The following is a 26020-nucleotide window of genomic DNA, read 5'->3' as shown; positions in this document are numbered from 1 at the left end:
TACGTAGGAAAGGTATATTTGCACATGCTTTTTTGAGTTTTGAGTGGTTAATCTCTCTGTTTCACTTTCATCTTTAATTTTATTTTATTGGGATTAAGTACTCCCTGTCTCATGAATCTGATCTACAAGCGTGGTCCTTAGTCAGTCTTCAACTATTATTTGGTATTATTAAACGAAAAGAGCTAATAATATTGTTTATTGCAAGTGGGATCAAAAGTGGTCCTTGGGTCTATTATTAGGTATTCTTTGATTTCATATTAACGTTGTTCATTCTGTCTAATATTGAATAGCCTACCATGGGGTGAAAGTTAGGTCTGTTTATTTACCACAAAAAAGAAGAAGAGAGAGTTAGGTTTGTGTATCATCGATTCTATAAAATGGAAAAACTGTATTCAAACATTGCTTATCAGAACCTAAAAAGAACCTAAAACTAAGGTGAAAGGTGAGTTCATAAACTCAAAATCTATCGAGTAGTACATGTATAACTAAAAAAAAAAAACAGTTGGACATATTTTTTTGCTTTGTTTGTTTTGATATTGAACTTTTTTAGGAAAACAAATCATTTTTCAAAAAACATTCTTTTATAAAATTATTTTAACTTTTCTATTTTATTTGGTAGTAACCATAAAATGAGTTTGAAAACTATTTCTTTTCCTTCCTTAGTTTCGCATAGGATAGAGTTGTTTTTTTAGAAAATTTTAGAAGAAAACAGTTTTATTTCATGCCAAATTAAATACAAGAGAAAATTATGGAAAATTGGGAAATAATTTTTCTTTTAATTTTTTTTTTCTGATATTACTAAACACACGAAAATATAAAAAATTATCTTCACACAAATTTTTTCATTGAAAAAAACGGAGTTAATTCTTCATCACTAGCTAAAAAACATACAAAATTTGGGGTTCTAAACTAGAAGCCATGTAAGGTAATAATCATGGAGAAGAAAATTTACAATGCTTAATTATGAGTTTAATATTTAATATACAACTTGGCAAAACTTTTAATGCTGAATTGTATCTTTGGGGATACTATCCTATGAAAATTTCTTAATGTGCTAGGCATTCTAGGTATCAATTTTATTAATGGAAAGTTAGTGACTTGCTTTCTATGGTAACTTGTAGAAACTTGGCCCCTGGTCATAATATATTTAATATTTATGTGAACAAATGAGGTATAATTCCATTAATAATAAGTAAGACCCATGAACATACATATAAAACAATCTTTCACCATTTTGAGAATGTTTGAACAGAATCTGTTTTATTTGGTGGAGCTTTAAGCTATGCCATATATATATATATATATATATATATATATATTGCTAAAAAAAAGAAGAAGGAATTTTCCGTGTACCCCACTTCACTTGACAACGTGCAATAGATAATGTTATATGTACTACTAGGGCCTTGAAGGGGGTATCATCATGGGCACAATATATTTGTTAAAGTGCCACTATTGAATTGCTTAAGTTTTGCTAAGCATCATGTAAAGCGGTACGAGAACTCCTACCATCAAACCACGCTCCGACCTGCTGTGGTAAGCTATTAATTAGCACATATTTAGATTAAGTTACAAACATTTAGTCATGTTGTTATATCCTGAAAGGGAAAAATCAAATAGAAGTTTTTGTTGCACAAAAGGTTTGTGAGCTTTTATCAACTGTAAAAGGCTTGAGTCTCTTACAAAGTTTTCATACCTTAATCTGATTGGATTCGTTCTAATCTTAGTTTTATTAATATAACTTTGATTATATTTGTAGTGTATTATAGCTAGCATGAATGATGAAACCCTTATGTCCTTTCATTGAACTGAAAGGGTCAGTCCAAAATATACATTGCCTTATGTATATACTGTCAAGTTGTTGAGCCGAAAATGTAGGTGTTTCCTCTTAATTGGTACTGTAAAATAGGAATCGCCAGTTGGAAAGACCCATAGTTGAGAATTTTGCATAGAAAAGTTGGTCGGACCCAATAATCTACTGGTAGACCCTATTTCAATTTACACCATTCGTGTGACAGTAATGATAATATGACTTAAGAGGTCCATGTTCCCAAATAATGGCAATCAATTAAAATGAGTATGGAAATGATTCTTGAAGTAATAAAGTTGGATATTCAACGGGAAGAAAATCCTCTTAACACCATACATATGCTATCCAATGGTCAAATATATTCCCCAAAATCCAAATATTAGATATTCTCCATGTAGTTGTTTTTCTTTGGGTCTTGTACAGTCAAACATAAAAATGAAGTAAAGGTTAATAATAGATTCCTTCATCCCCATAATGGGTGTCACATTGTTTCTAGACTGACAATTGAATAACTAATGAATAATTGGTGTCCCCTCTTATGCCTATCACATTGGTGATAATTAAGCTTTATCAGCTTGACCTAAAATAAAAATACAAAGTGAACACACATTCAAAGTATGATCCCTTTTCGTTATTCACTATGAGAAAGTTGATAGAGGTAAAAAAATTTGACACTAAAAAATGTAACAGATTGTTAATGGTAGGTAAAAAAAAAGTAATTTTAGTGGTGAGTATAAATGAGAATCAGTACAACTTTGCTATATCAAGAGGCGTAAAAAATGTTTGTCAAATTTTGTGTGTACATAAAATTTCTTTTGACTTATTCTCTCTTCTTCCCCCATTTTTTTATTTAAAAAATAATTTGATGGTTGAAAGAGGAATTTAAACTTTAGACATCTTTGTTGAAAATTGAAGGAGACCACAATTTAGCATGTTTTATACTAGTGTTGAAACTAATATGAAAAATGCAAACTTCTAGATCCTGATGTGAGGGCACACGAGGAAATTTTAAGAAAAATCTAATGCTTCTATTTTACTAATATACTATGAGTAATGTTATAACTACAAACTATTTTACAATATTTTTACAAAATATTGATGTGACCAACCTCTTATTGGTTTTCATCTAGACCCACCATTAATATCATTTTTTCATTTACCAATAATCACTCATCACATCAGCAGTTTACATAATTTTTTGTAAAATAGTTTGTATTTCTAGCATTATTCTTATACAATATGGTTATTGATTAACAATAGGTTTTAGTTAGCTTAACTGGTAAAATCTCTGATGGTTGAATAAAATATCTGTGGTTCAATCTCTACCTACACCAAAAATCGTTTGGTGTCTTGGTCTAATGATAAAGAGTTATCATTAGGAGTAGACGCCAAATTTAAAAAAAAAAAAAAAAAAGATTATTGATTAACAAAAAATACTGTTAGATTATTGAGTATAAATTTTGTCTATTCAAGTATCTTGTTGGGGGAGAAATTTATCCCAAGAAGAAGAAGATATATATTTAATATCAGTTAATCTAACTATTCAAAATAAAATTCCTACGCTGTACCAAATCATGTGATTTCCTGACAATAACAGTACAACCATAATTGGCCAAAGTTTCCAAAAGTTGGACCAAATTCTTGAAATGAAATCTACTCGAAGACAAATCAAGTAACATAATCAACAGCATTTGTCAATTCAGACTATTTGGGAAAATTCTAAAACCATGGGTCCCTGACTTATAAGTTGGAATTGGTTTTATGTCACGGATTGGACGAGAGTAATTCTTCCAGAGACATCAAATTTGATTTCCATCTTGCAATTTTGGATTGAATTTTCTCTAAATGAAGTAAAAATTTCCGGGATTGCGACCAGACATCATGGAAAAGACAAGCTTCAATGACAAAGTTAAAAAGGGGAATCAATATTGGGATTTTTTTGATGGAGAGATGCGAGAGATAGAGAGAATTACTAAAGCAAATCGCCATAGTTTTAAGAAAGTCAAAAGTTTTCTAACGGCAAATGGAGGGGGAGACTAAAGTGATGGTGTTCTAAAGTCACTGGACTGAAATGGCAAATTCCAATTTTGGTGGACTAAAATGACAATGGATCAAAATTATATGGTATAAATTGTACTTTTTCCCTAAGTAGAAAAACCAAGGGGTTAAAAATGATAAGACAAAGCAATGAGCAAAATGCACGAGGTTTTCATTAGATAGAAAAATCAAACAGGTAACAAAAACAAACCGTTTGTTTCTCCATGAAGCATTGCAGTCATTTTTGGCACCCGTTAAAAAGAAAACCGTTTGTTTCAACCTAGGTCATTTTAGCTCCGTAATGCGTGATTTCATTGTTAACTATCAAAATGCATTACTTGTTTGCACCCGGTAAAAAGAAAACCGTTTGTTTCAACCTATCTCAAATGCCATTTCCACAAGACACAATTAGGTGATGCCTAGTTGATCCTACATATCGACACACCAGCAACATATTTTTCATGTGGTCAACGGATATGATAAATCTAGTCATCATCCTCAGGATCAAAATCCTTAATCTTCACTTCAGCATCTTCTCCATACTGAATGCAGTTGTCGATTTGAGCCAATACATATTGTATACTGTAAAAAACAAGTCAATTATATGAGAAATCGGAATTATGTCATCTTTTTTAACTAAATTTTCTTGAAAGTATTTCATGACTTCAAAAGTAAAGAAACCAACCAAGATGAACATGGAAGTCTACGAACAAAAGAAATAGTAATAAGAAAATATAAAGTTCACTTTCTCTACAACCAGTCGAAGCCTGAAGGTTTATTGTATGATCTTTTACCAACTGTACAGCAGCTGAAGAAAAAAATCATTCGCCACTAAGATTTGTTTTTAGCTATAGTTCTAACAAATGTATTCTTGGTTTTGAGAGGGTTTCAACACTAAAATCCTAAGTGCAGGCCCCAAAAGAAATGGCAACTTATGGTGTTTGGCAAGACTCAAGGATTTTTTTCATAGGTTAAAACTACAAAAGCTAAAGTTTGCACGCACAACATAATACTGTCTAGTGTCAGAGAGAGAGAGAGAGAGTACCTGCGCTCCTTCCTCAAGTCAAGGGGCACAAAACTCACCATGCTAAACCCATCCACCTAACAAAAACAAAAATTATATAATAGTTTCAAAATATCCAACCAATACCCATTGCATGTCAAAAAAAAGAGAGATAAAGAGCAATTTTGCTGCTTGAAAAATGAAAATTTCCTTGTACAACCAATGAAGGCCAATAATTACTACAAATCACATACAACGCTTCAACCTAAAGGACTTACAGAAGAATTAATTCCCTATAACCTCTCAGGTAAATGTACAATCTAGAGATGATGCAGTTTATATTATATCAGATTATGTAGTCTCCCCAATGAGGGTAAAATATTGATACAGATCATACTACCAGAACGGTAAATCAACCCAGCTACAATTCCCATACAAGAGAAGCTAACTAAGAAAACAGATCAGTCACAAAAGAGCATCTCTTCTGAGAAACTTAATCATGCACCTCTAAATAATAAAGATGTTTCCTGGCCAATGAGCTCTAGCTAAACTGACTCCTCCTCCCCCTTATAAATGCTAGGTAGAGGGTGAGGTCGTGGGTTCAAGGCTCATTAAATAAAAGATGCTTCCTATGGCAAATTTCAAACAACATAGGCAAAAAGTGATCAGGGATAGCCATAATGTGCAGTAAGAAAGTAATTAAGATAAAAATATCCTTAAAACACCAAAAAAGTTTTACATTGATATCAAGACCACTCTGAAAGAAATTCAAAGTAGATCAACATTGATTATATGTGACCACAATCCTTTCATAAAAAAAAAATGTGACCACAATCCTGATAAGTAGTTTCCAGTGGAGGCAATGTGTAAAATTTTTAAGTAGTTTAGTTACTCACTAGTTCAATCAAAGCTTTATTCAGCTTAGCAAATTGAGGAGCCATGCGTTGATTCAACTCTGATAACAAAAATTGAGGCTCTGGATTCAGAAAACTGAGAGTAGTAAAGTACAAAACATATTAGATTGTTAAATTTAATAAAAATGGTGTATACCATACAAGTTATATAAAGTAGTAAAGGTAAAAGAGCTCACTCTTCAACATCCTTTTTGTTAGTCACGAGGTCCATTTTGGAGAGGATATTAACATGGGGCAATTCAAGTTGGATCATTGCAGAAAGTGATGCCATGCAACCACTGATGAACTTGGTCACATCTGTCATGAACTATTATAATCAAATATTGAAACCGTTAGTTTTAATAAGAGACAGTTCATGATTAGTATTAAAATAACAGAACAAGCCAAGGCAAGAAAGGAAGTAACCAATTTCATACAAACCTGTGAATCAAGCAAGTATACACCACAAACATTAAAATTTTTACGCTTCAAATGTTCCACAAAATTCCGCAGCACTGGCACATGTGAAAAGAGTTCTATCTGGCCTGTATAAATATCTGAAGGTTAGGATAGATAATTTTACATCTGCAGTTATGAAACAGGCATGTTGAAGATACAAGCTAAATATATCCACTCTATATCACATCAAGGGGCTAAAATTTGAGCGGTATGCTGAATCCTTTTTTTATTTTTATTGGCAAGCCCAATGGGTCTTCAACCCAAGACCTCACCCTCTACCTAGAATTTATAGGGGGAGGTGCCAACTGAACTATAGCTCATTGGAAATGCAGAATTCAATTTTTCATGGGCAGAACAACTAGGAACATCTTCTGGCTGAAATAGGGAGGATGTGCTCTATGAATTCATTTAAGAATTTATAATTAAGTCCCTTTATAATTAATGTGGATTTTGTGGAAGGAATGGAATCGCCATGCTTTTGAAGATTTAAGCTCAGTGAGTCAATTGCAAAAATTGTTGATTAGAACTTTGTTAGACTGGTCCCATGCATGAGGTTTCACCAAAAGCAATTCTAATGTTGATTTTGAAGAGTCGCTATACTTCTGCACATGATTACTTATTCTTTGTAATTTTTTAGACTTCTTTGTGTTCTTTGCATCATGAAGTAGTTTTTTTTTTTTTTTCAATAAAATATTCCTACTAATAAAATATAATGAACTCTTTTAGACATTCTTTCATTCCAATTTAGTTAGTTTCAAGGCTCATGTCGCTTATCTTTTTCTTCTTACATTTTTTTTTCCAATCCACTTTCTACCTTTCTCTAGTTTTTAAAAGTAAAAGTTCCAGTCACCCTTATAGTCCACAGAGATGCAAAATTTACGAGAAGAGAGTTCTCCCCCTTTTTTTCTCTTAGTGAGGCCAAGAGACTTACTAGTCAAGGTAACGGGAACCTCCAAAGTTTCCCTTTTTTTATAAAGTTTACTACGGCAATATTGGGGTGGGACCTATATTCAATACTATGAGCCATGAGGCGCTCATTTGCACAATAGTGAACATGAAAGGACAATCCTGCCAACTCTACAACATTCAAGAATGATTCCTAGGACACTAGAACTTACGACACAATAATTTTTCATTTTATAAGAAATTTATTAAATAAGTTAATACAAGTCACACATCTGTATGGAATTGAACACATATATGCTCCAATCCATATTTCTGGGGCAAGGAGATGCCACTAGATCCAAAGACCACTGGCCCTCTTTCTTATTATGTTTTAACTAGGTAAGAAATGATCTACTGCAAATGAAGGAGAATATACTGTATAAAAAACAAAACAAAACTAGAACAATATCTCAAGGTATTCACTACTTTTGTGTTTATGCATTTTCCATGGTCATGAGACATATCCATAAACTGTCAACTTATAGAAACAGGTCACAACTAACAAGTAGTTTGCCATAGAGCAAATTCAAAATCATTATAGATATAACAAATACATAGACAAGCATACACATAGACAAGTAGGGATACCTGGGCAGTCAAAAACCAAGTAGTCATCATCTAAAAAATTGTCCAATTCTTCCGTCAACCAATCATCGAGATTATCTTCGAGGTGTCTAAAAATGGAAATTAAGGCCATTCATTTTGCAACAAGATAATCATGCTTTACTAGTAAACATTCAAGGTCCTTACAGACTAAAAATGGAAATTAAGGCCATTCATTTTGCAACAAGGTTATCATGCTTTACTAGTAAACATTCAAGGTCCTTACGGACTTTAACATGGACAATAATCACAAGTAAATACACATAGCAAAAGCATACAAGAAAGGCAAAGAAAAGAGTTCCACAAATTTAATAAAGGATACTCCATGCAGTACATAAGGCCCCCATTGGGACCCAATCCAAGTTCCTCCATGACATCATCCAAGTTAATGAGTTCCCTTATATCTGCAATCAAGAGGAGAAAAAGAGCCAACAACACATCATTTCCAATTAATTAGTTGGTCTAGAATCTACGACCTCACCCTCCATTCAATTTTTATGGAAGGAGGAAATGTCAACCGAGCTAAGAGCTCATTGGTAACCCATCATTTCCAATCAAACAAATCAGGGTTAACAAATTAACAGATAGAGCTATAAAACCAACAACAACCCCAACTCACCCATTGCAACAGGATAGTCGAAATTCTCTGCAGCAGGATCCAAGTTCACAATATGTATCGACCGTTGCATGGTTTCACAATGTCGGTATAAACTAGAACAATAAGTTGACTGAGGCTCAAAAAAGAAAAAGATTATATATATAAACAATTAGTCCAACGTATTCACAATAAGAACCAACATATAGAATCAGAGAGAGAGAGAGTGACAATAAGAATTTACCTTGCCACTGCCAGCAGGGCCAATAACAAGCTGTGCATAGCCCATGATAACGAGTGTTTAGTTCAAATTTGGGCACAGGGAGTTGAAGAAGCGAAAAGATGCGAGAACTGCAACAGCAAGATAAGCGGTACACCAAACGCCAAACGCCAACAACAAATTCAGGATATCAGAGTATGCCATACAATAAAATAAACCTGAACACAATTTTCAATTCAAAAAAAAAAAAAAAAAAACACAAATTATAACAAAACACACTTCAATTTCAAAAAAAAAAGAAAAAAAAAAAAGAAGAAGCAAAAGTATCGTCCTTACAGGGCTTTACTCAGTCAGAATGGCTTTGCCCAAAATCCCTAAACCGTGAAATCCCACGACCCCCAAATACTATACTATACTACTACACGGCAAGCCAACTTAGTTTATTAAATACAACATGTGGTTCCTCAAGGAATCTTCAACAACAAACGCTGGGACCCACTAAATCGGTTTTTCACCAAATTTTAAACACAAACCATTGTAGCTTTGAATAAACCCATGCCCATCAAGTTAAGGAAACGGTAATATATATACATATTCCAAAAGGAAAAAAAAAAAAAAAGCAACAAATTTTACCTTAAAAAGTGACGCTTCGGTTTATAAAAGGAGTTTAACGGCGGGATTTCATCAGGCGAAGGGAGGCTGACGCTGAGGCGGCTGAGGGAGTGAGAGGGGTTTCGACTTGGCTGTTCTGCTCTGCTCTAACTAATGCAAGAACGAGGCGGCGAGGTCAGTGAGGGTTATTTTTGTCCTTTTATACAAACAGCCCCCTCAGCAATCGACAATCCCTTGAAGAGGTAAAACAAAGCCTCTCCTTTTCCAGAAATTTTTATACCTTTTTGTGACACAGCTTTCTTATTTTACTTTCTCTAGGTTATTTAGAAAAGAATGGCAGAAAGAAGACAATATTTTTTTCTTTTTAAAGAACATGGTAGAGGTTCTGTGGGTTTTCCTCTAGTGGTTGTATTATAGTGACCACACTCTTCTAGATTTATCGTTTTTTATATTTTTTTTATATTTTTTAATTCATAAATTCTTATTTTAAAATATAAACAAAAGTTTAGGAGAAATTATACTATTGACCTCTTAAATTTACCCTGTGTGCATAATTGGTCCCTTAAATTTGAAGCGAGCACAATTAGTCCCTTAAGTTTTAAAACTGAGTTGTATTAGTCTTTTTACTAACTGCTGTTAAAGGTGTTACTTACGAAATAATGACTTAACATTTTTTTAATGATGTGGCATATTTTTAATTAAAAAATTACAAACTAAATTTACACTTGTGAAAAAAATTCACGGGTACCAATTTAAAAAAAAGAATTTTTTTTTTTTTTGACAAAAGTGATAGAAGAAAAAAAAAAGAGAGAACTTTCTATCTGCTGTAAAAACCCACAACGGGAGAGAAGGTGAGAGAGGGAAGAAGCTCAACTTAGCCACTACTACTTGTGCTTGTGCTGGTGCTCGTGGTGGTACTTTGGTCGGCTTCCATGGCTGCTAATGTGGCTTTGGATTGAGGAGTTGGAGGAGGTTGGAGTTGGAGAGAGGATGGGTTTGGAGTCGGAGGGATTTGGTCCTAGCAAGGCGACAGAAAGACTGTCGGATCCAAGTGGTTTGTCGTGAGGTTCGCCGGAACTGTCCTGTTTGGACTCGACTCTGGGATCGGATTCTTGATTATGCTCGCCGTCATGTCGTTTAACGGTGGTGTGTTTGTGGCTATTGTGCTTGGTCTCGCAGTTGGTTACCTGGTTTTCATGAGTGGAGATGAGGATGTTGCTACGCTTGTCGTTGATAACCCGTGTGCTTGTTCTTAGATCTTAAGAATTATTAAAATCCAATCATTTCCAATTTCTGTTTTTTCCTTTTTCTTTTTGGATTTTTTGGGGGGGGGGGAGTTTACTTTTAATTTGATGTCCAATGTCTTTTTTTGTAAATATATAATTCTGCTTATGAAACAGAATTGTTGTCTGTCTTTTCTTAAATTTGTGCTTGTGTTCTTTTTTTTTTTTTTGGGTTCTGTGTTTGGGCGAGGAAGGACGAAAATAGCGAAATCTGACATCCGAAAATATTGCGTGGGCGCCGACTCAGAATGACGCCGTGGCGGCTCCAGCGGCGAGGAGGAGCTCCGTTGGTCAGAGGAGAGGGGGCGTTGGTGCTGAACAATACGTGTTTGATGATTTAGATCTAAGGGCTTCTAAACAGTACGTGTTTGATGATTTTGGTTTTTATAGCAGATAGAAAGTTTTTTTTTTTTTCTATCACTTCTATCAAAAAAACAAAAAATCCTTTTTTTAATTTGATACCGTGAATATTTTTTACCAAGTGTAAATTTAGTTTATAATTTTTTAATTAAAAACATGCCATATCATTAAAAAAATATCAAGTCATTGTTCCATTAGCCACGTAAGTAATACCGTTAACAGCAGTTTGTAAAAAGACCAATACAACTCAGTTTTAAAACTTAATAGACTAATTGTGCTCACTTTAAACTTGAGGGACTAATTGCGCATACAGGGTAAACTTCAAGGACCAATAGAGTAGTTTCGCCTAAAGTCTAACACTAGCTACTTAATTAGTTGTTTCTTGGTCCAATTAGGTGTTATTTAATCTTTATTTTTTTTTTAAAAGTATTTATTCTGTTTGATTTTATTAAATAAATCTGTGAATTTGGATATAAAAAAATTTTAAAATTTTTTTAAACCAAATCTCAAAACAGATCTCTAGATTAATATGTCACTAGCAATATAAAAAAATATAACGAAAAATTCAGTTAAAAATCTTACAAATGAACAATAAATTTATAAAACAGAGTTAGAAGATAACAATGAAATAATTGTACTTATTATTGATTAAAAAGAATATTTTAAAAGAAGTTGAATAAAAAAACTTAATTAATAATTTTGCATCATAACAAGCAAGAAAAATAAAATTTAAATAAAATATTTTATAAAAATTTAATAATATAAAGTAGATATTTAAACAATAAAAAAAAGGTCCATTTAAAAGTTTTGCCTTAGAGCATCCACATCAGTGTATCTAAAATAATGTATAATGCAAATTTTTTTCAATTTTACACATTTTGAGCTACATCAGTGTATTTAAAACTGGGTAAAAATGTGGAAACTCATCCCCGAGCTACAGTACCTTGTAAATATACACGGTTACTGTAGCTCGTTTATAGCATTATTTTATCATTTCCGTTCCCTCCTTTTTTTTTTTTTCTCTCTCCTTTCCGTTCTCAACCAACCCAACTAAAACTCAACACAAACAGTTGCTCAAAAAAAAAAAAAACATAGATACACAAATACAGATCGGCGCTTGATCGGAGCGGTCGGAGCTTGGATCGGAGTGGATCGAAACTCGGATCGGTGCTCGGAGCGACTGGATCGGAGCGTATCGGAGTGGATCGGTGCTCGGAGCGACTGGATCGGAGTGGATCGGTACTCGGATCGTGCCCGGAGCGACTGGATCGGAGCTCGGGTCGCGCTCGGAGCGCTGGATCGGAGCTCGGATCGCGCTCCGAGCGCTGGATCGGAGCTCGGATCGCGCTCCGAGCGCTGGATCGGAGCTCGGATCGCGCTCCGAGCGCTGGATCGGAGCTCGGATCGCGCTCCGAGCGCTGGATCGGAGCTCGGATCGCTCGATCGGAGCTCGGATCAAGAAGAGAGATGATCTGGGTAGAGATGATCGGAGCTCTGGGTAGAGAGAGAGTGAGAGAGATGATCTGGGTAGAGAAGAGAGTGAGAGAGAGAGAGAAATGAAGAGAAGGAGAGAGAGAGAGAGAGAAATTAATCAGAACTGAAGAGAGAAGAAATGAATACGCGCGTAGGGTAGTTGAGAAAATTAATAAAAAAGTGAAAAAATTATTATTTAATTAATAGATGGAGTAGGATAGATGAACTGATGTGGGTAATTTGTAAAAATGAATATGTAAAATTTTAAAAGGAGGTTTTTTGTGTAAAATAGAGGAAATTTTTACATGATCTGGTGTGATTGCTCTTAGGCCTCAAAATACCTTAAGGCCGGCGGAGTGAGAGGTGTTTCGACTTGGCTGTTTTGCTCTGCTCTAACTAACGCAAGAACGAGGCAGTGAGGGTTATTTTTGTCCTTTTATACAATTCTTTCCACATGGGCGAATCATTTTCAGCCACGTGTTCATTTACTTTTAATAAAAATAATTGAAATGAAAAATTAATATCAAATTTTACCCTTAGGCTGGGCCTACCTTGACTCATTTTAGATGGGCCCAGGTCTGATTGATAAAAATGAAGTGGACCAAGTGTAGAGATCGCTAAGCTTTACCTTGTGTATGAAGAAGATTTGGAAGGAGGTGAAAGAAAAGGGTAAGGTGGGAAAGGACAGGGATTATTCCCTTGTTTTGATATTTTAACACTTAAAAAGTTAAAGCACGGTAAAGTTTAAAAATAATAATAATAATAATAATAATAATAATAAGAAGGCCTCGTTTGTTTACATGTTTAAAAATTAAGAGTGCTATGTCTACAATATTTTCACAATATTTTTACAACATTTAAAATTTCATTTTTTGGATACTTAGATTTAGATTTGGATTTAGGGTGTGTTTGTTTGAAGGTGAAAACAGAGATGATGGAAAACTTTGGAAAGAAAATAAGAAGGAAAACTTTTCTAAGTATGTTTGGTTGGTGGACCCGGAGAGAAAATACCTGGGCCTACCAAAAAATTTTCTCTCCAAAATGGAGAGATAACTAAGTAAGGATAAATTTTTTCTTAATTGACAAAAATACCCATGTGCACATTCTTCAAGTTGCTTTTTTTTTCCCACTAGGCAGTACCATTGCCCTTTTTTTTTTACTGGGCAGTACCATTGCCCTTTTTTTGTTTTTTGTTTTGTTTTGTTTTGTTTTGTTTTGTTTTTTCTACTCTTTTTGTTTCTTTTGATTTTTAGTATCGTAGTCCTTTTTTAATTTTTTTATAGGCTATTGCCTTTTTTTTTTCCTCCTCTGGCGGTAACATTGCCTCTTCTTTTTTTGGGATATTATTTTTATTTTTTAATAAAATTGGATGATTGTTCTTTTTTTTGTGATTATTTCACTTTTTTCTTTTAATTAAGTATCATTCTTCAACAAGGGTATATGAGTAAATTTATGCAAACTCATTTTTTTCATTCTTCCACTTTTCTACTCTTAACCAAACAAAAAGGAGAGAAAATAAAATATTTTCTATCTTTCCACTTTTCCATCCTCCCACCATTTTCTATCCTCCTACTTTTCCACTCCTCCAACCAAATGGACCCTTAAGATCAATAAATTTTTTTTTTCAATTATTATTTTCCTTAAAGCTTCTACATATTAATTTTAGTAACATTTTTAATAAATACATAAGGTAATTAAAAAGTCATTGATAATTGAATTGACAAGATGATGACTAATATCTTTCATCATAACCAACTAAAAAAATGTCTTGCTAACTATATTGACAACTAAAATGTTCTATATCTATATCTATCAATCTATATATATATATATATATATATATATATATATATAGAGAGAGAGAGAGAGAGAGAGAGAGAGAGAGAGAGAGAGAGAGAGAGAGAGTCGAAATGCATGAGTGTTTTTCATGTTCAAAATCTCAATCTAAAAAATTATTCTAAAATTCTTAATAGTTTAAAAGTTCTATATCAAGAGAGATAGATAAAGTACCAAAAATATGTGTCTTTTACACAAAATTCAAAAAAATAAACTAGCACTCGAAATTATCTAAGGTTTTGTCCATTTCTATATTTTATTGAATATATAGTCTTGAATGTGGTTGAGATTATGATCTAGATGGGGATTGTCTTTTCATCCATTTTCTATTATGTCTTTTAGATAATACAAATTTCAAATAGGGAAATTACACACACACATAAAATAAAATAAAATAAACATAATTAAAACAACATAAATAAAAAATGAAATTCCATATCCTTGTAATTCAACTAACAAATGTTCATGATTCTAAAAAAAAAAAATGATACATGCTTATAAATGATAAACATAAAAAACAACTTTTAAAAGTTCTAATATTTTAAATTTAAAGTCTTAAATGACATGATGATGCCGAAATTGATATGTCTCAAGCATTTCCTTTGCCAAAGCATCTTGAAAGGCCTTCCACCTATTAGAGACTAACAATTATGATGTTTTCTTTTGATATTTCATTTTCATCTAGTGAAACATCTTCTAACTTAAGATCCATAGCTCTCAACAACTTATCCTCATTCATTTCATTCGTTATAAAGTTATGAGAAATGCAACACACATTAATAATCCTAATGATGCAAAGAAAATCAGTAGGCTGGATGCTTTGGACTTGAAAGGACTACTTGCTATCTTGATGGCCTGAAAAAGAAAGAAAAGCGATCAAAGGTGACCGAGGTTGCCGGCCAAGAATCCTTTGATGGCAAAGTTAGTTTTCTCTCTATAATTTTGGAGTTCCAACTTTTTAGGAAAATGTAAAACGTACCTTTGTTTTTTCTGAATAAGCGTTTATATAGTGTCCTAAGAACAGTTATTAGACTTGTAACCTCCCTTGAATTTGAGGAGGTGTTAGGGTTCAAGGATAACTTCCCCAACCGTTTAGGAATTACATTTTTCCCACATAATGGTCACTAGAAGTTATGCGTGTAATACGGAGTTGTTGTTTATACTCAAGAATTTTCCCAAGTGTTAAGGGCTCGTCCGGAGGTCCTCGTCCGGAAGTCCTCTGGACGAGCATATCTCGCTTCTAAGGGAGGTCGTTCCTTCATGAATGACCCTCTCATGGACGAGGTTGATGGTTCCTTTGGACGGCACGGTGTGGTTTTGTCAAACCTGACCACGCAAAGCTCGTCCAAACACCTTCCAGCGTGGACGAACTTTTTATGGATGAGGTTCTTACGACCTTCACTTTACTGATCTTGTCCTAGACGACCTCCATGGACGATGCTGGAGATGACATTTTATCATACCCCATCAGTTGCCCCCTTGTTTATGGGTCGTCTACAAAGTACATAAACTATTTTTATGTCAGCTGTTATGTGTTCCACGTGTCATGATTTAATTGGTGATTGGTCATGCCAGCACGTTTTTCGAGGGACGTGCCATTTGTCACATTTTGGCTGGTTGCGTCGCTTCAGGTACTAGGGTTTGTTGCCTATAAATAGTGGAATTCGTCCACTACCCTCCTTATTTCTGAAATTTTCTTCTTTGACATCCCTCATCTTAGCGCCTCGTCTAGAAGTTTCCTGCGTCCATAGTCTCCTTTCGTCTATATCCAGGTATTTTCTCCATCCTCGTCCTCAGGTTTAAGCTTTCTTAAAGAATGTCTGAGGTAGCCCTTTCTTCGTCTAGCAATAGTGTTGACAAAGCCATACACGAGTATCATGACTCTAGTAGTTTTAGTAGGTCTAGTGATAGTAGTAGTGATTGCAATAGAAGTAGTGAGAGAAACACTACGGACGAGTACACATTAGGTGTCCCTGGAATTCCCTTAGAGGTATTTCAGGAAAACCTTAGGACGAGGGTTGAGTCCGGGTCTAGGGCTGGCACAAGTGCTCCCTCGTCTTCTGCCCAAGACGAGGAAGAGGTAGTTTATAGTTGTGCTGTTGGGGTTGCCTCTAAGACAGATGAGAGAAAGTTAGGGATTCTTAAGACTTGGTACCAAATCCTTGAAGATTTAAATCCTAGGGTACTTGTGAGTGATGAGTGGTGTTGTCAACCTCGCTTTGGCGTTGGCATTTATGAGGCTTACCTCTTGGGGGGTTTGAGGTTGCCCCTCAATGCCTTTGCCAGAGAGTTTCTTTTTAGGTTAGGCTTAGGTATATGCCAGTTCAACCTCAATGCATGAAGGCTAATTGTCGTTATGCAAGTTTTATGGAGGGAGGTGTTTGAGGGGGATCGTCCTCTTACTATGGACGAGTTCCTTTTCTGCTACAAGCCCTCCAAGATTAACCAATCCCTTGGCTTTTATCAGTTCACAGCCAGAGGGAGAGATTATAGGCTGATAAAATCCTTAGTCACCTCAGATAGGAAATGGAAGACGGAGTTCTTCTTCGTCTCTGGCTTTTGGGCTGGACGTCCTATTGAGGTTGATAGGGATCCATTCCTCCCTACACAGGAGATTTAGGGAACCTTCATCCCGAAGGTATGTCTGGCTGTCCCTTCACTTTTTGTTAATTTTTATTGTAGTCGTTTAATCACCTTCCTCTCTTTTTTATAGGTGCTAGACGGCCTCATTTGAGCAGGTTTTACCTTGAACGAGTTCAGAAAGCACGTCTACACACTGACAAGACGTTCCATTCCTTGGTAAGCCTTCAACGTCTTACCACTTGGGGGTTAGGTCCAGAGCCGTCTGTTGAAGCTATTGCTCATGAACTCACTGTCCGTAGACGTAAGTTCTTTTCTATCTCTCTTCTTTTTTTTCTACTTTTTTTTTGTGTGGTGGCTAACGTCTTTCTTTTCAGGAATGGCGACTATGAAGGAGAACAAGGACAAGGAAGTGGTAGACAAGGCAGTTGGGCAGGGGGTGGGATCCCAGCCTCGTCTATCCACTGGTGATAAAAGGAAGAGCCTGTCATTTGGAGTTGATTTAGGGAATCTTCCAAGTAGACGTAAGGATAAGAGGGCTAAGCATAGGTCGTCCAAGGCTAAGGACGCTCGAACTCAAGATGACCAAACCAATCCCTTCCTCCTCCCCCAAGGTCACTCCGTCCAGATTTTGGACGTTGATTCAAAGCCTAAAGGTCCTCCATCTGTGCAAATCCCGTCCACCGTTGATGCGCCTACCTCGTCTCAACCCCCTCAGCAGATGCCCCAGAACCTTCTTGGAAGTGAGGACCTAGCTTGGGAAAGGTTCGAGAAGGTTGTTACAGACGAGGACGTGATGACATGTTATGACATGTTGCTAAAGGACTTTGAGCACTTCGGTGTGTATGACATTTTTAAGGTATGTACTCTTTATATATGTTTATCTCGTCTTATTACAAATACACATGTATATATTTTCCATAAAAATGTTAATTTGTGCAGGCAATGTCTAAGTTCATCGCTGAGTCCAGGTAAACAATTGAGCTAGACAAGACGAGGATTCTGCTGGAGAGGACGGTCAAAAAAGGGAAGGACAAGTCTAAGAGGTGGGCTGAGGTGGCTGGCAAGGCCAAGGATGAGGCAAAGAAGCTGCAAACCCACATCAAGGAGTTGGAGACTGAAGTCAAGGAGAAGGATACTCGTCTTGACCAACTCCAAAAGAAGAATGATGGGTTGAACGCCCTTCTTGAAAAGACTAAGGGAGACGCAGTTGTAGAGTTTAAGTCATCCAAAGAATTCACCAATCTACTGGACACCAACTATGCAGCTGAGTTTGAAGATTTCAAGATGGAAGCAATGGAGAAATTCCTTAAGATTGACTTTAGCCTCGTTAAGCTTAACCTTGGTGGGGTTGCTTCAAGCTCCCTCCTTCAGACAAGCTTAGAGGACGTTAATGTTGAGGATGATGCCACTACGAAGCCACCTCGGGACGACCCCAGTGCTGACGCCCCTCTTGTTTGAAGACAAGATTTTTAACTTGAAAGTGTTATTGTTGTTCTGTTTTTCTTTTGGTTTGGTCCATTATTTTTTGGACCCTTATTAAGATGTATTCGAGTACAATTCTCTCGTCCAGAGTGTTCTGGATGAGTTTATTAACAATTGCCTTTTAAGGCTTTGTAAGGGTTTTTGGATGACGGTCGTCTACCCTTATTTTAAACTTTGATGAATGTCTACTTTTATCCAGCATTGAATTTTATTGTATGGACAAGTTTATCCTCTGTTTTCATCATTAAATATTATTGGCTTTTAAACAGTCTGAGCATTCTAAGTGTTGAATGGTCATCCATGCGTTTTTCTTATGAACGACCCACCTATGCATGGACATCATTAACATCGTCCTTTGAGCCATTGGCACTTGTCTTTTGTCAGGCATTTCTAGCGTTTGACTCGTCCTAGAACATTGGAACGTCTTAGCTAGATACTTGTCCTTGGACCTTTTATGCTTTAATGTATGCCCTTTTTTTTCTCGTTCGTTTACTCTTTAGACGAGTATGCCTTGACTTATTTTTCTTTATCCTCATTTCGAGGAAAGCTTAGACGAGTATGCCTTAGCTTATTTTCCTTTGCTTTATCCTCATTTCGAGGAAAGTTTATGAACGTTATATCCCTGCGTCCAGAGATTTTCATTCATCTTAGGCTTTTGCCCCCTTATGAGTATTATTATGAAAATTAGATTTATGCATAAAATATACTGGAAATCCAAACCATACCGGTATATAAACATTGTTCACAAATATGACACCTGCTTAGGAGCTAGTGCCATTGAAAGTACTTAGGAAAATACTTATACATAACCTTGTTTTTAACAAGTGTTTGTCGACGGTGCAAAAGTTGAAGACTAGTGCACTTTTTATTCTTAAAACACACCATAGTAGTAATAAGAACACAACTGTAGATATGAGAAAACATATAGACCATAGCTGTAACTGTCCATAGCATTAACCTTGTTCTTGGAAAATTTCATCCAAGTTTATCACTGATAATATCTCCTCAAGTGCTCCACATTCTAGGGATGCTCTAACTTTCGTCCGTTCAGAGATTTCAAGTAGTACGACCCTTGCCTCTTGCAGTTGATTACCCTATAGGGTCCTTCCCAATTGGGTCCCAGTTTTCCATGAGTTGGATTCCTGGTTGCCAAGGAGACTCTTTTGAGAACGAAGTCTCCAATGTTGAAGTGCCTGGGTTTTACTATGGCATCGTGATGCCTAGCCATAAGATTCTTATATCTCGTTGTTCTTTGCTCTGCATCCATCCTTACCTCGTCAAGGAGATCGAGGTTAAGACGGAGTTGCTCTTCATTATCTTTCTCCTGGTATTTCACCACTCGATGATTAGTCATATGAACTTCCGCAGGTATGACCGCTTCACTTCCATAGGCTAACTTGAAGGGGGTTTTTCCTGTCGGTGTCCGCATAGTCGTCTTGTAAGCCCAAAGAACACCTGGTAACTAGTCTGGCCATATCCCCTTTGTCCCTCGAGCCGAGTCTTGATAATTTTTAATAAAGATTGGTTCACCACTTCTGCTTGTCTGTTTGCCTGTGGGTGGGAGGGCGAGGAATAATGATTCTTGATTCCGAACTGTTCACAAAAGTCCTTGAAAGGTGCATTGTCAAACTGCCGTCCGTTGTCAGATACTAGTACCCTAGGTACTTCGAACCTACACAGAATATTCTTCCAAAAAAAATTCTTGATGTTTTGTTGAGTAATTTTTGCAAAAGGCTCGGCCTCCACCCATTTGGTAAAGTAGTCAATCCCTACTACCAAGAATTTCATTTGTCTTGTTCCTAGGGGGAAAGGACCTAGGATATCCAGTCCCCATTACGCAAAAGGCCATGGGGCCATCATTGGGGTCTGGTACTTCGACGGCTGTCTAGGGACGTTGCTATAGCGCTGACACTGGTCATACACCTTGACATAGGCCTTAGCATCTGCTTGAATTGTAGGCTAGTAGTAGCCTGCACAGACGACCTTATGGACTAGCGATCTTGCTCCTGAGTGATTCCTACATGCTCCTTCATGAACTTCACTCAAAACATAAATTGACTTGTTCGAGGCCAGGCACCTTAGGTAAGGCTGAGAAAAGCCTCGCTTGTATAGCACTTCGTTTATGAGGATGTACTTGGCTGCCCTGACCCTCAGCTTCCTAGCCTCGCTTTTGTCTTCCGGAAGCCTTCCATCCTTAAGGTAGGTTATTATTCGACTCATCCAATTTTCTCCCCCTCCTATTTGCTGCAGATCTGGGAGGTCTATGTTTGGCATGTATTGGATTCTGTAGTACTCATCCATAACCCCTCCTCCCGAAGCTGTTTTCACCAAGGCATCTGCTTCCATATTTTCCTCCCTTGGGAGGTGGACAAAATTCACTTCTGTAAATTTTTGGACAAGCCACCTCACTTTGCTAAGATATTTCTTCATCCGATCCTCCTTAGCATCACACATTCCATTCACTTGATTGATGACTAGCTGAGAATCTCCTCTGACTATTATTGACTCTGCCCTTAGGGACTTAGCCAATTCCATCCCTTTGAGTAGAGCTTCATACTCAGCTTAGTTGTTGGTGGTTTGATATTGTAAACGGGCTGCGTATTCCAGTTTGTCACCTTCTGGGGACTTGAGTATGACTCTGATCCCCCTGCGTATAGTGTGGAAGATCCATCTACACTGATAACCCACTTTTCAACTCCCTCGTCTTTGTTCAGCTCGTCTAGGCTAGGGGTGAACTCCACAATGAAATCCGCCAATGCCTGTGCCTTAATCGCGCTCCTTGGCTGGTATCTGACATCAAAATCACTAAGTTCCACTGCCCACTGGATTAGTCGTCCTGCAGCTTCCAATTTGTTCATTGCCTTCTTTAGGGGATGATCCGTTAGAACGTTGATAACATGAGCTTGAAAATAATGTCTCAGCTTTCTAGAAGCCGTGATCAAAGCAAAGGCTAGCTTCTCCATCATTGGGTATCGCCCTTCCGCTCCTCTCAGTGCCCTGCTTGTATAGTAAACTGGTTTCTGAATCTGCCCCTCTTCTCTGACCAACGCTGAGCTCACAGCGTACGGGGATACTGCCAAATACAAGTACAATTCCTCTCCAGGTACAGATGGACTTAACAACGGTGCTGCCGTGAGGTAAGTCTTCAGGTCTTGGAAGGCTTTTTGACACTCGTCCATCCACTCAAATGCCTTCCTGAGGACTTTAAAGAATGACAAACACCTGTCAGTCGCTTTCGAAACGAACCTGTAAAGGGCGGCAACTCGTCCGGTAAGAGACTGGACTTCTTTGATATTCTTCGATGGTTCCATATTTAGTATTGCCTGGATTTTGTCCGAATTCGCTTCAATTCCTCTGTGTGAAATCATGAACCCCAAAAACTTCCCCGACGAAACTCCAAAGGTACACTTGCTTGGATTTAATTTCATGTTATACCGCCGAAGTGTATCAAAGGTTTCTTGAAGGTTGTTTAAATTCTTCCCTTCATCCAAGCTCTTTACTAGCATATCATCCACATAAACCTCCACATTTTGCCCGATTTGAGGACGGAACATATGGTTGAACAGTCTTTGATAAGTCGCCCCTGCGTTCTTCAAACCAAAAGGCATTACCTTGTAGCAGAATAACCCTTGGCTAGTTATGAATGAAGTCTTCTCTTGATCTGTCTCGTCCATATTTATGTTGTAGCCTGAGAAGGCGTCCATAAAGCTCAGTAGCATATGACCTACCGTCGAGTCCACCAGCTAGTCAATGCGTGGCAATGGATAACTGTCCTTGGGGCAAGCCTTGTTTAAGTCAGTAAAGTCCATGCACATCCGCCACTTGCCGTTGGCCTTCTTTACCATGACTATGTTTGGCAACCAGTCCGAATAATAGACTTCTCGAATGAACTCCGCGGTAACCAACTTCTAGACTTCTTCTTTGATGGCATTGTCTCGCTCAGGAGCAAAAACTCTCTTCTTCTAACGCACTAGTTTGGAGTAGGGGCACACATTCAGACGATAAGTAATGACATTTGGATCAATACCCGACATGTCCTCATGACTCCATGCAAAGACATCAAGGCTTTTCTTCAAAAACTGGACCAGCGTATGCTTTGCCTCTTTTTCCATGATCGTCCCAATTCTAGTGAACTTCTCGGGTCTGTTCTTGTCCAAAGGGACATCTTCTAACACCTCAGTGGGTTCCGCTATTATCCTTCTCTCGTCTATGCTCATTGTCTGCACGTGCTTGTCTGTCACCAACATGGATAAGTAGCATTTCCTAGCTGCTAACTGATCTCTTTGTACTTGACCCACACCATGCTCGATGGGAATTTGACGGACAAATAGTAGGTAGAGGTTACCGCCTTCCAATTATTTAGAGTTGGCCTTCCAATAATAGCAGTATATGATGATGAATAGTCAACAACAAGGAAATTTATCTCTTTGGCTATCTGCTGCAAATATGCTCCAACCACCACTGGAAATGTGATGGTGCCCACAGGCTGCACCTTCATTTCTCCAAATCCCACCAATGGTGAATTCACTGGTCGAAGTTGATCTTATGCTAGCCTCATTTGTTGGAAGGCAGGATAATACAGAATGTCTGCTGAACTGCCATTATCTACCAACACCCTCATGGTCATATAATCAACAATGAGTAGGGTAATGACTATAGCGTCATCGTGCGGGTGGTGAACTCGTCCAGCATCCTAGTCCGTGAACGTGATAGCTTGCTCGTCTGCTCCCCTCATCCTGGGAGATCGTCCAGACAGCTGGACATTTTTCACTACCTTCAGGCATGTCTTCCTCGACTTGGACAACTGAGTTGCCGAGGTTCCTCGCATAATAACTCTTATTTCTCCAAGTGGGGGTTGTGATGACTCTTCCACCTTAGCCTTTAGCTTCTCATCTCTTTGGTCTCGTCCAAGGAAATTTCTCAACTTCCTTTGTCTGATAAGATTCTCTATCTACTGCTTCAAATCAAAACACTCGTCCGTGTCATGCTCATGGTCTTTGTGAAAGCGGCAATACTTGTTCCTATTGCTCTTATTAGGATCTCCTTTCATTTTCTCTGGCCACTTTAAGGACGGATCATCCTTGATTTGCATAAGCACTTGCTTTAGTGGCGTATTCAGGGGTGTGTATTGCTGATTTCTCGCTGAGGAACTCGCCTTCTTACCATCTTTTCCTTTTTTCTCTTTTGCCCAAGACCTCTTTGGATGAGGACCCTGATCTGGATAACGCTGGTGACCTGCTTCCAAGTGTTTTGACCCCTTTCTCTTCTTGGCTATAATAGCGTCTTCAGCATTCATGAAATTTTGGGCCGAATGGACGAGTTCGGCCATAGTCTGTGGTTCTTGCTCGTAGAGATTATGAATGAATAAGTCAGAGTTGACCCCATTATGGAAGGCGGCCAATAATAACTTGTTGTCCATCTCATCCATCGTCAAGGCTTCTCTGTTGAACTGGGTAATGAAGGACCGTAAACTCTCATTTTCCCCTTGCTCAATAGTTAGTAAAATGGAAAAGGAACGCTTGTGGTGTTGTCCTCTAATGAAATTATTGATAAACAACTTACTCAACTCCTCGAACGATCCCACAGAGTTTGGGGGTATTTTGCTGAACCACACTTGCGCTGGTCCCTTAAGCGTGGTAAGGAAATCTCTGCACATAATCTCGTCTGGAACCCCCTAAAGGTGCATGGTGGTCTTGAAAGTAGTGATATGATCACAGGGATCTCGGATTCCATCATATGAATCCAAGGAAGGCATTTTGAACTTTGGGGTAGGGGATGACTATTGATGGAAGCCGTGAAAGGAGAGTCCATTCGGTGAACTAAGTCATCCACGGGGTTCGCTCGTCTCATATTCTCCTTCATTTCCTCCATAGCTTTTCTCATCTAGTCCATCTCCCTCTCCAAGTGCGGCACTCTTCTTGAAGCAGTACCCCTTGACTAATTTTCAGACTCAACATTTTCTCCTTTTACCCTCCTGACTCTGGGCTGATCCTTCTGCGTGCGCTTCATGGTGTTGCCTCCTAATATTGATCTCCCTATTCAACTCTTGATTCTGATGGGTTAATTCCGCCATAGTAGCAGCCATAGACTGTATATGTTGAACGGAAGGCGGTTGCACGACAGGTGCTGACTGACGATCGTAGAGGGGATTACTAGAAGCATCCCTACTCTTTTGGTGGCTTGGGCTGGTAGCCTTTGATCTTGTACGAACTATTCAGCCTTTTGTCTAGGAAAGACTAATCGTTGAAAACAAACAATTGAACGAAAAGAAAACTTGAATTCCCCACGGACGGTGTCAATTGATGATGCGAAGAAAATCAGTGGCTGGATGTTTCAGACTTGAAAGGACTACTTGCTATTTTGATGGCCTGAAAAAGAAAGAAAAGCGATCAAAAGTGACAGGGGTTGCCGGCCAAGAACCCTTCGATGGCAAAGTTAGTTTTCTCTCTATAATTTTGGAGTTCCAACTTTTTAGGAAAATGTAAAACGTACATTTGTTTTGTCTGAATAAGCGTTTATATAGTGTCCTAAGAACAGTTATTAGACTTGTAACCTCCCCTGGATTTGAGGAGGTGTTAGGGTTCAGGGATAACTTCCCCAACCGTTTAGGAGTTACATTTTTTCCACATAACGGTCATTGAAAGTTATGCGTGTAATATGGAGTTATTGTTTATACTCAGGAATTTTCCCAAGTGTTAAGGGCTTGTCCGGAGGTCCTCGTTCGGGAGTCCTCTGGATGAGCATATCTCGCTTCTAAGGGAGGTCATTCCTTCACGGACGACCCTCTCATGGACGAGGTTGATGGTTCCTTTGGACGGCACGGTGTGGTTTTGTCAAACCTGACCACGCAAAACTCGTCCAAACACCTTCCAGCGTGGACGAACTTTTTATGGACGAGGTTCTTACGACCTTCACTTTACTGACCTTGTCCTGGAAGATCTCCATGGACGATGCTAGAGATGGCATTTTATCATACCCCATCAAATCCTAATTTAGGTCTTCACTTCATATAAACTAGTCGTGCGTAATACTGCCTACCTTTTCTTCCATAACCCAAAAGCCTATTCGATTGTATTTCTTGTAGATGAGTTTTGAAGGTTAAATAGCTCTTTATAACCTGTTAGTGTATTTCCTCTCCATAAATTTAGATAATATCGTGTTCCTTTATATAGAAGGAGCTAAAAACCTTGGACAATTTGTGTACTTAGAGTCCATAAGATAATACATACTTGATGGTATTTCTAAGCAATGGCGTCAACTTAAGGAATCATGCAACGCTTGATAATTTGATGTGGATCCCTTCTAACCAAGTAATATACCACAGAAAAACCCATAACCTTTGTGGATTTAAATTTAGTAAGAAAAGAGGAATAGAAAAGTTAAAGAGGAAGAGAACAGTTGAGAGAGACAAACCATAACAAATATATTAAAATTAGTCACCAAGTGCCAAAATACCTATCATCACCACAATTAGTAGCTTTTTTCCAAGTTCTAAGTTTTGTGTTTATGGCTATACCTATACTTTATACCAATGTAACAAATATATTTAAAGTTTAACACAATGTATCCAAAAACTTCACCAAATGTTTAATTAGCCATCAAGTGCCAAAATAACCATCACTAACAGAATTGGAATATATTTTCCAATGTTCAAAATTCAAAATAAGTTTGCAAATGGCACCTAACTAAGTAGCTAACAGGGATGGACCCATGATTTCAAGCTAAGGGTAGCCAGAGTAGAAGCAAAAAAAAAAAAAAAAAAACTCTAAATAGACATTCGGGGGGTATAGAAATTCCAGTAAGGTGATTGCGCTACGTGTTGTACC

General features: G+C 37.4%; 1 protein-coding gene across 2 annotated transcripts; it reads right to left on the bottom strand.

The window, feature by feature from the left end:
- Nucleotides 1-3998: 3998 nt before the first annotated feature.
- LOC142625651 (GPN-loop GTPase 3-like) lies at nucleotides 3999-9552 on the bottom strand. Of its 2 annotated transcripts, none has more exons than XM_075799322.1 (10): nucleotides 9199-9552; nucleotides 8590-8783; nucleotides 8370-8478; nucleotides 8073-8154; nucleotides 7736-7821; nucleotides 6185-6288; nucleotides 5941-6071; nucleotides 5747-5840; nucleotides 4893-4948; nucleotides 3999-4429 (listed from the first exon to the last, which is right to left on the bottom strand). In XM_075799322.1, the coding sequence occupies exons 2-10, from the start codon at nucleotides 8632-8634 to the stop codon at nucleotides 4333-4335; spliced, it is 804 nt and encodes a 267-aa protein (XP_075655437.1). In that variant the 5' UTR covers nucleotides 8635-8783; nucleotides 9199-9552; the 3' UTR covers nucleotides 3999-4332. The 2 variants fall into 2 exon arrangements, with proteins under 2 accessions (XP_075655437.1, XP_075655436.1); XM_075799321.1 differs by having other exon boundaries at nucleotides 8590-8696.
- Between the last annotated feature and the right edge of the window lie 16468 nt (nucleotides 9553-26020).

Source organism: Castanea sativa, chromosome 2 (assembly GCF_040712315.1).
Source record: "Castanea sativa cultivar Marrone di Chiusa Pesio chromosome 2, ASM4071231v1".
Classification (NCBI taxonomy): domain Eukaryota; kingdom Viridiplantae; phylum Streptophyta; class Magnoliopsida; order Fagales; family Fagaceae; genus Castanea; species Castanea sativa.
Note: the sequence above shows the minus strand (reverse complement) of the source record. Positions and strands in the feature narration are given on the sequence as shown.

Excerpts from the sequence above, each read along its gene's own strand:
- LOC142625651 (XM_075799322.1), bottom strand. The coding sequence starts at position 8,634 with ATGGGCTATGCACAGCTTGTTATTGGCCCTGCTGGCAGTGGCAAG. Across the intron at positions 8,479-8,589 it reads GCCCTGCTGGCAGTGGCAAG|TCAACTTATTGTTCTAGTTT; the intron begins GTAAATTCTTAT and ends TTTGAGCCTCAG. Across the intron at positions 5,841-5,940 it reads AACAAAAAGGATGTTGAAGA|TTTTCTGAATCCAGAGCCTC; the intron begins GTGAGCTCTTTT and ends TACTACTCTCAG.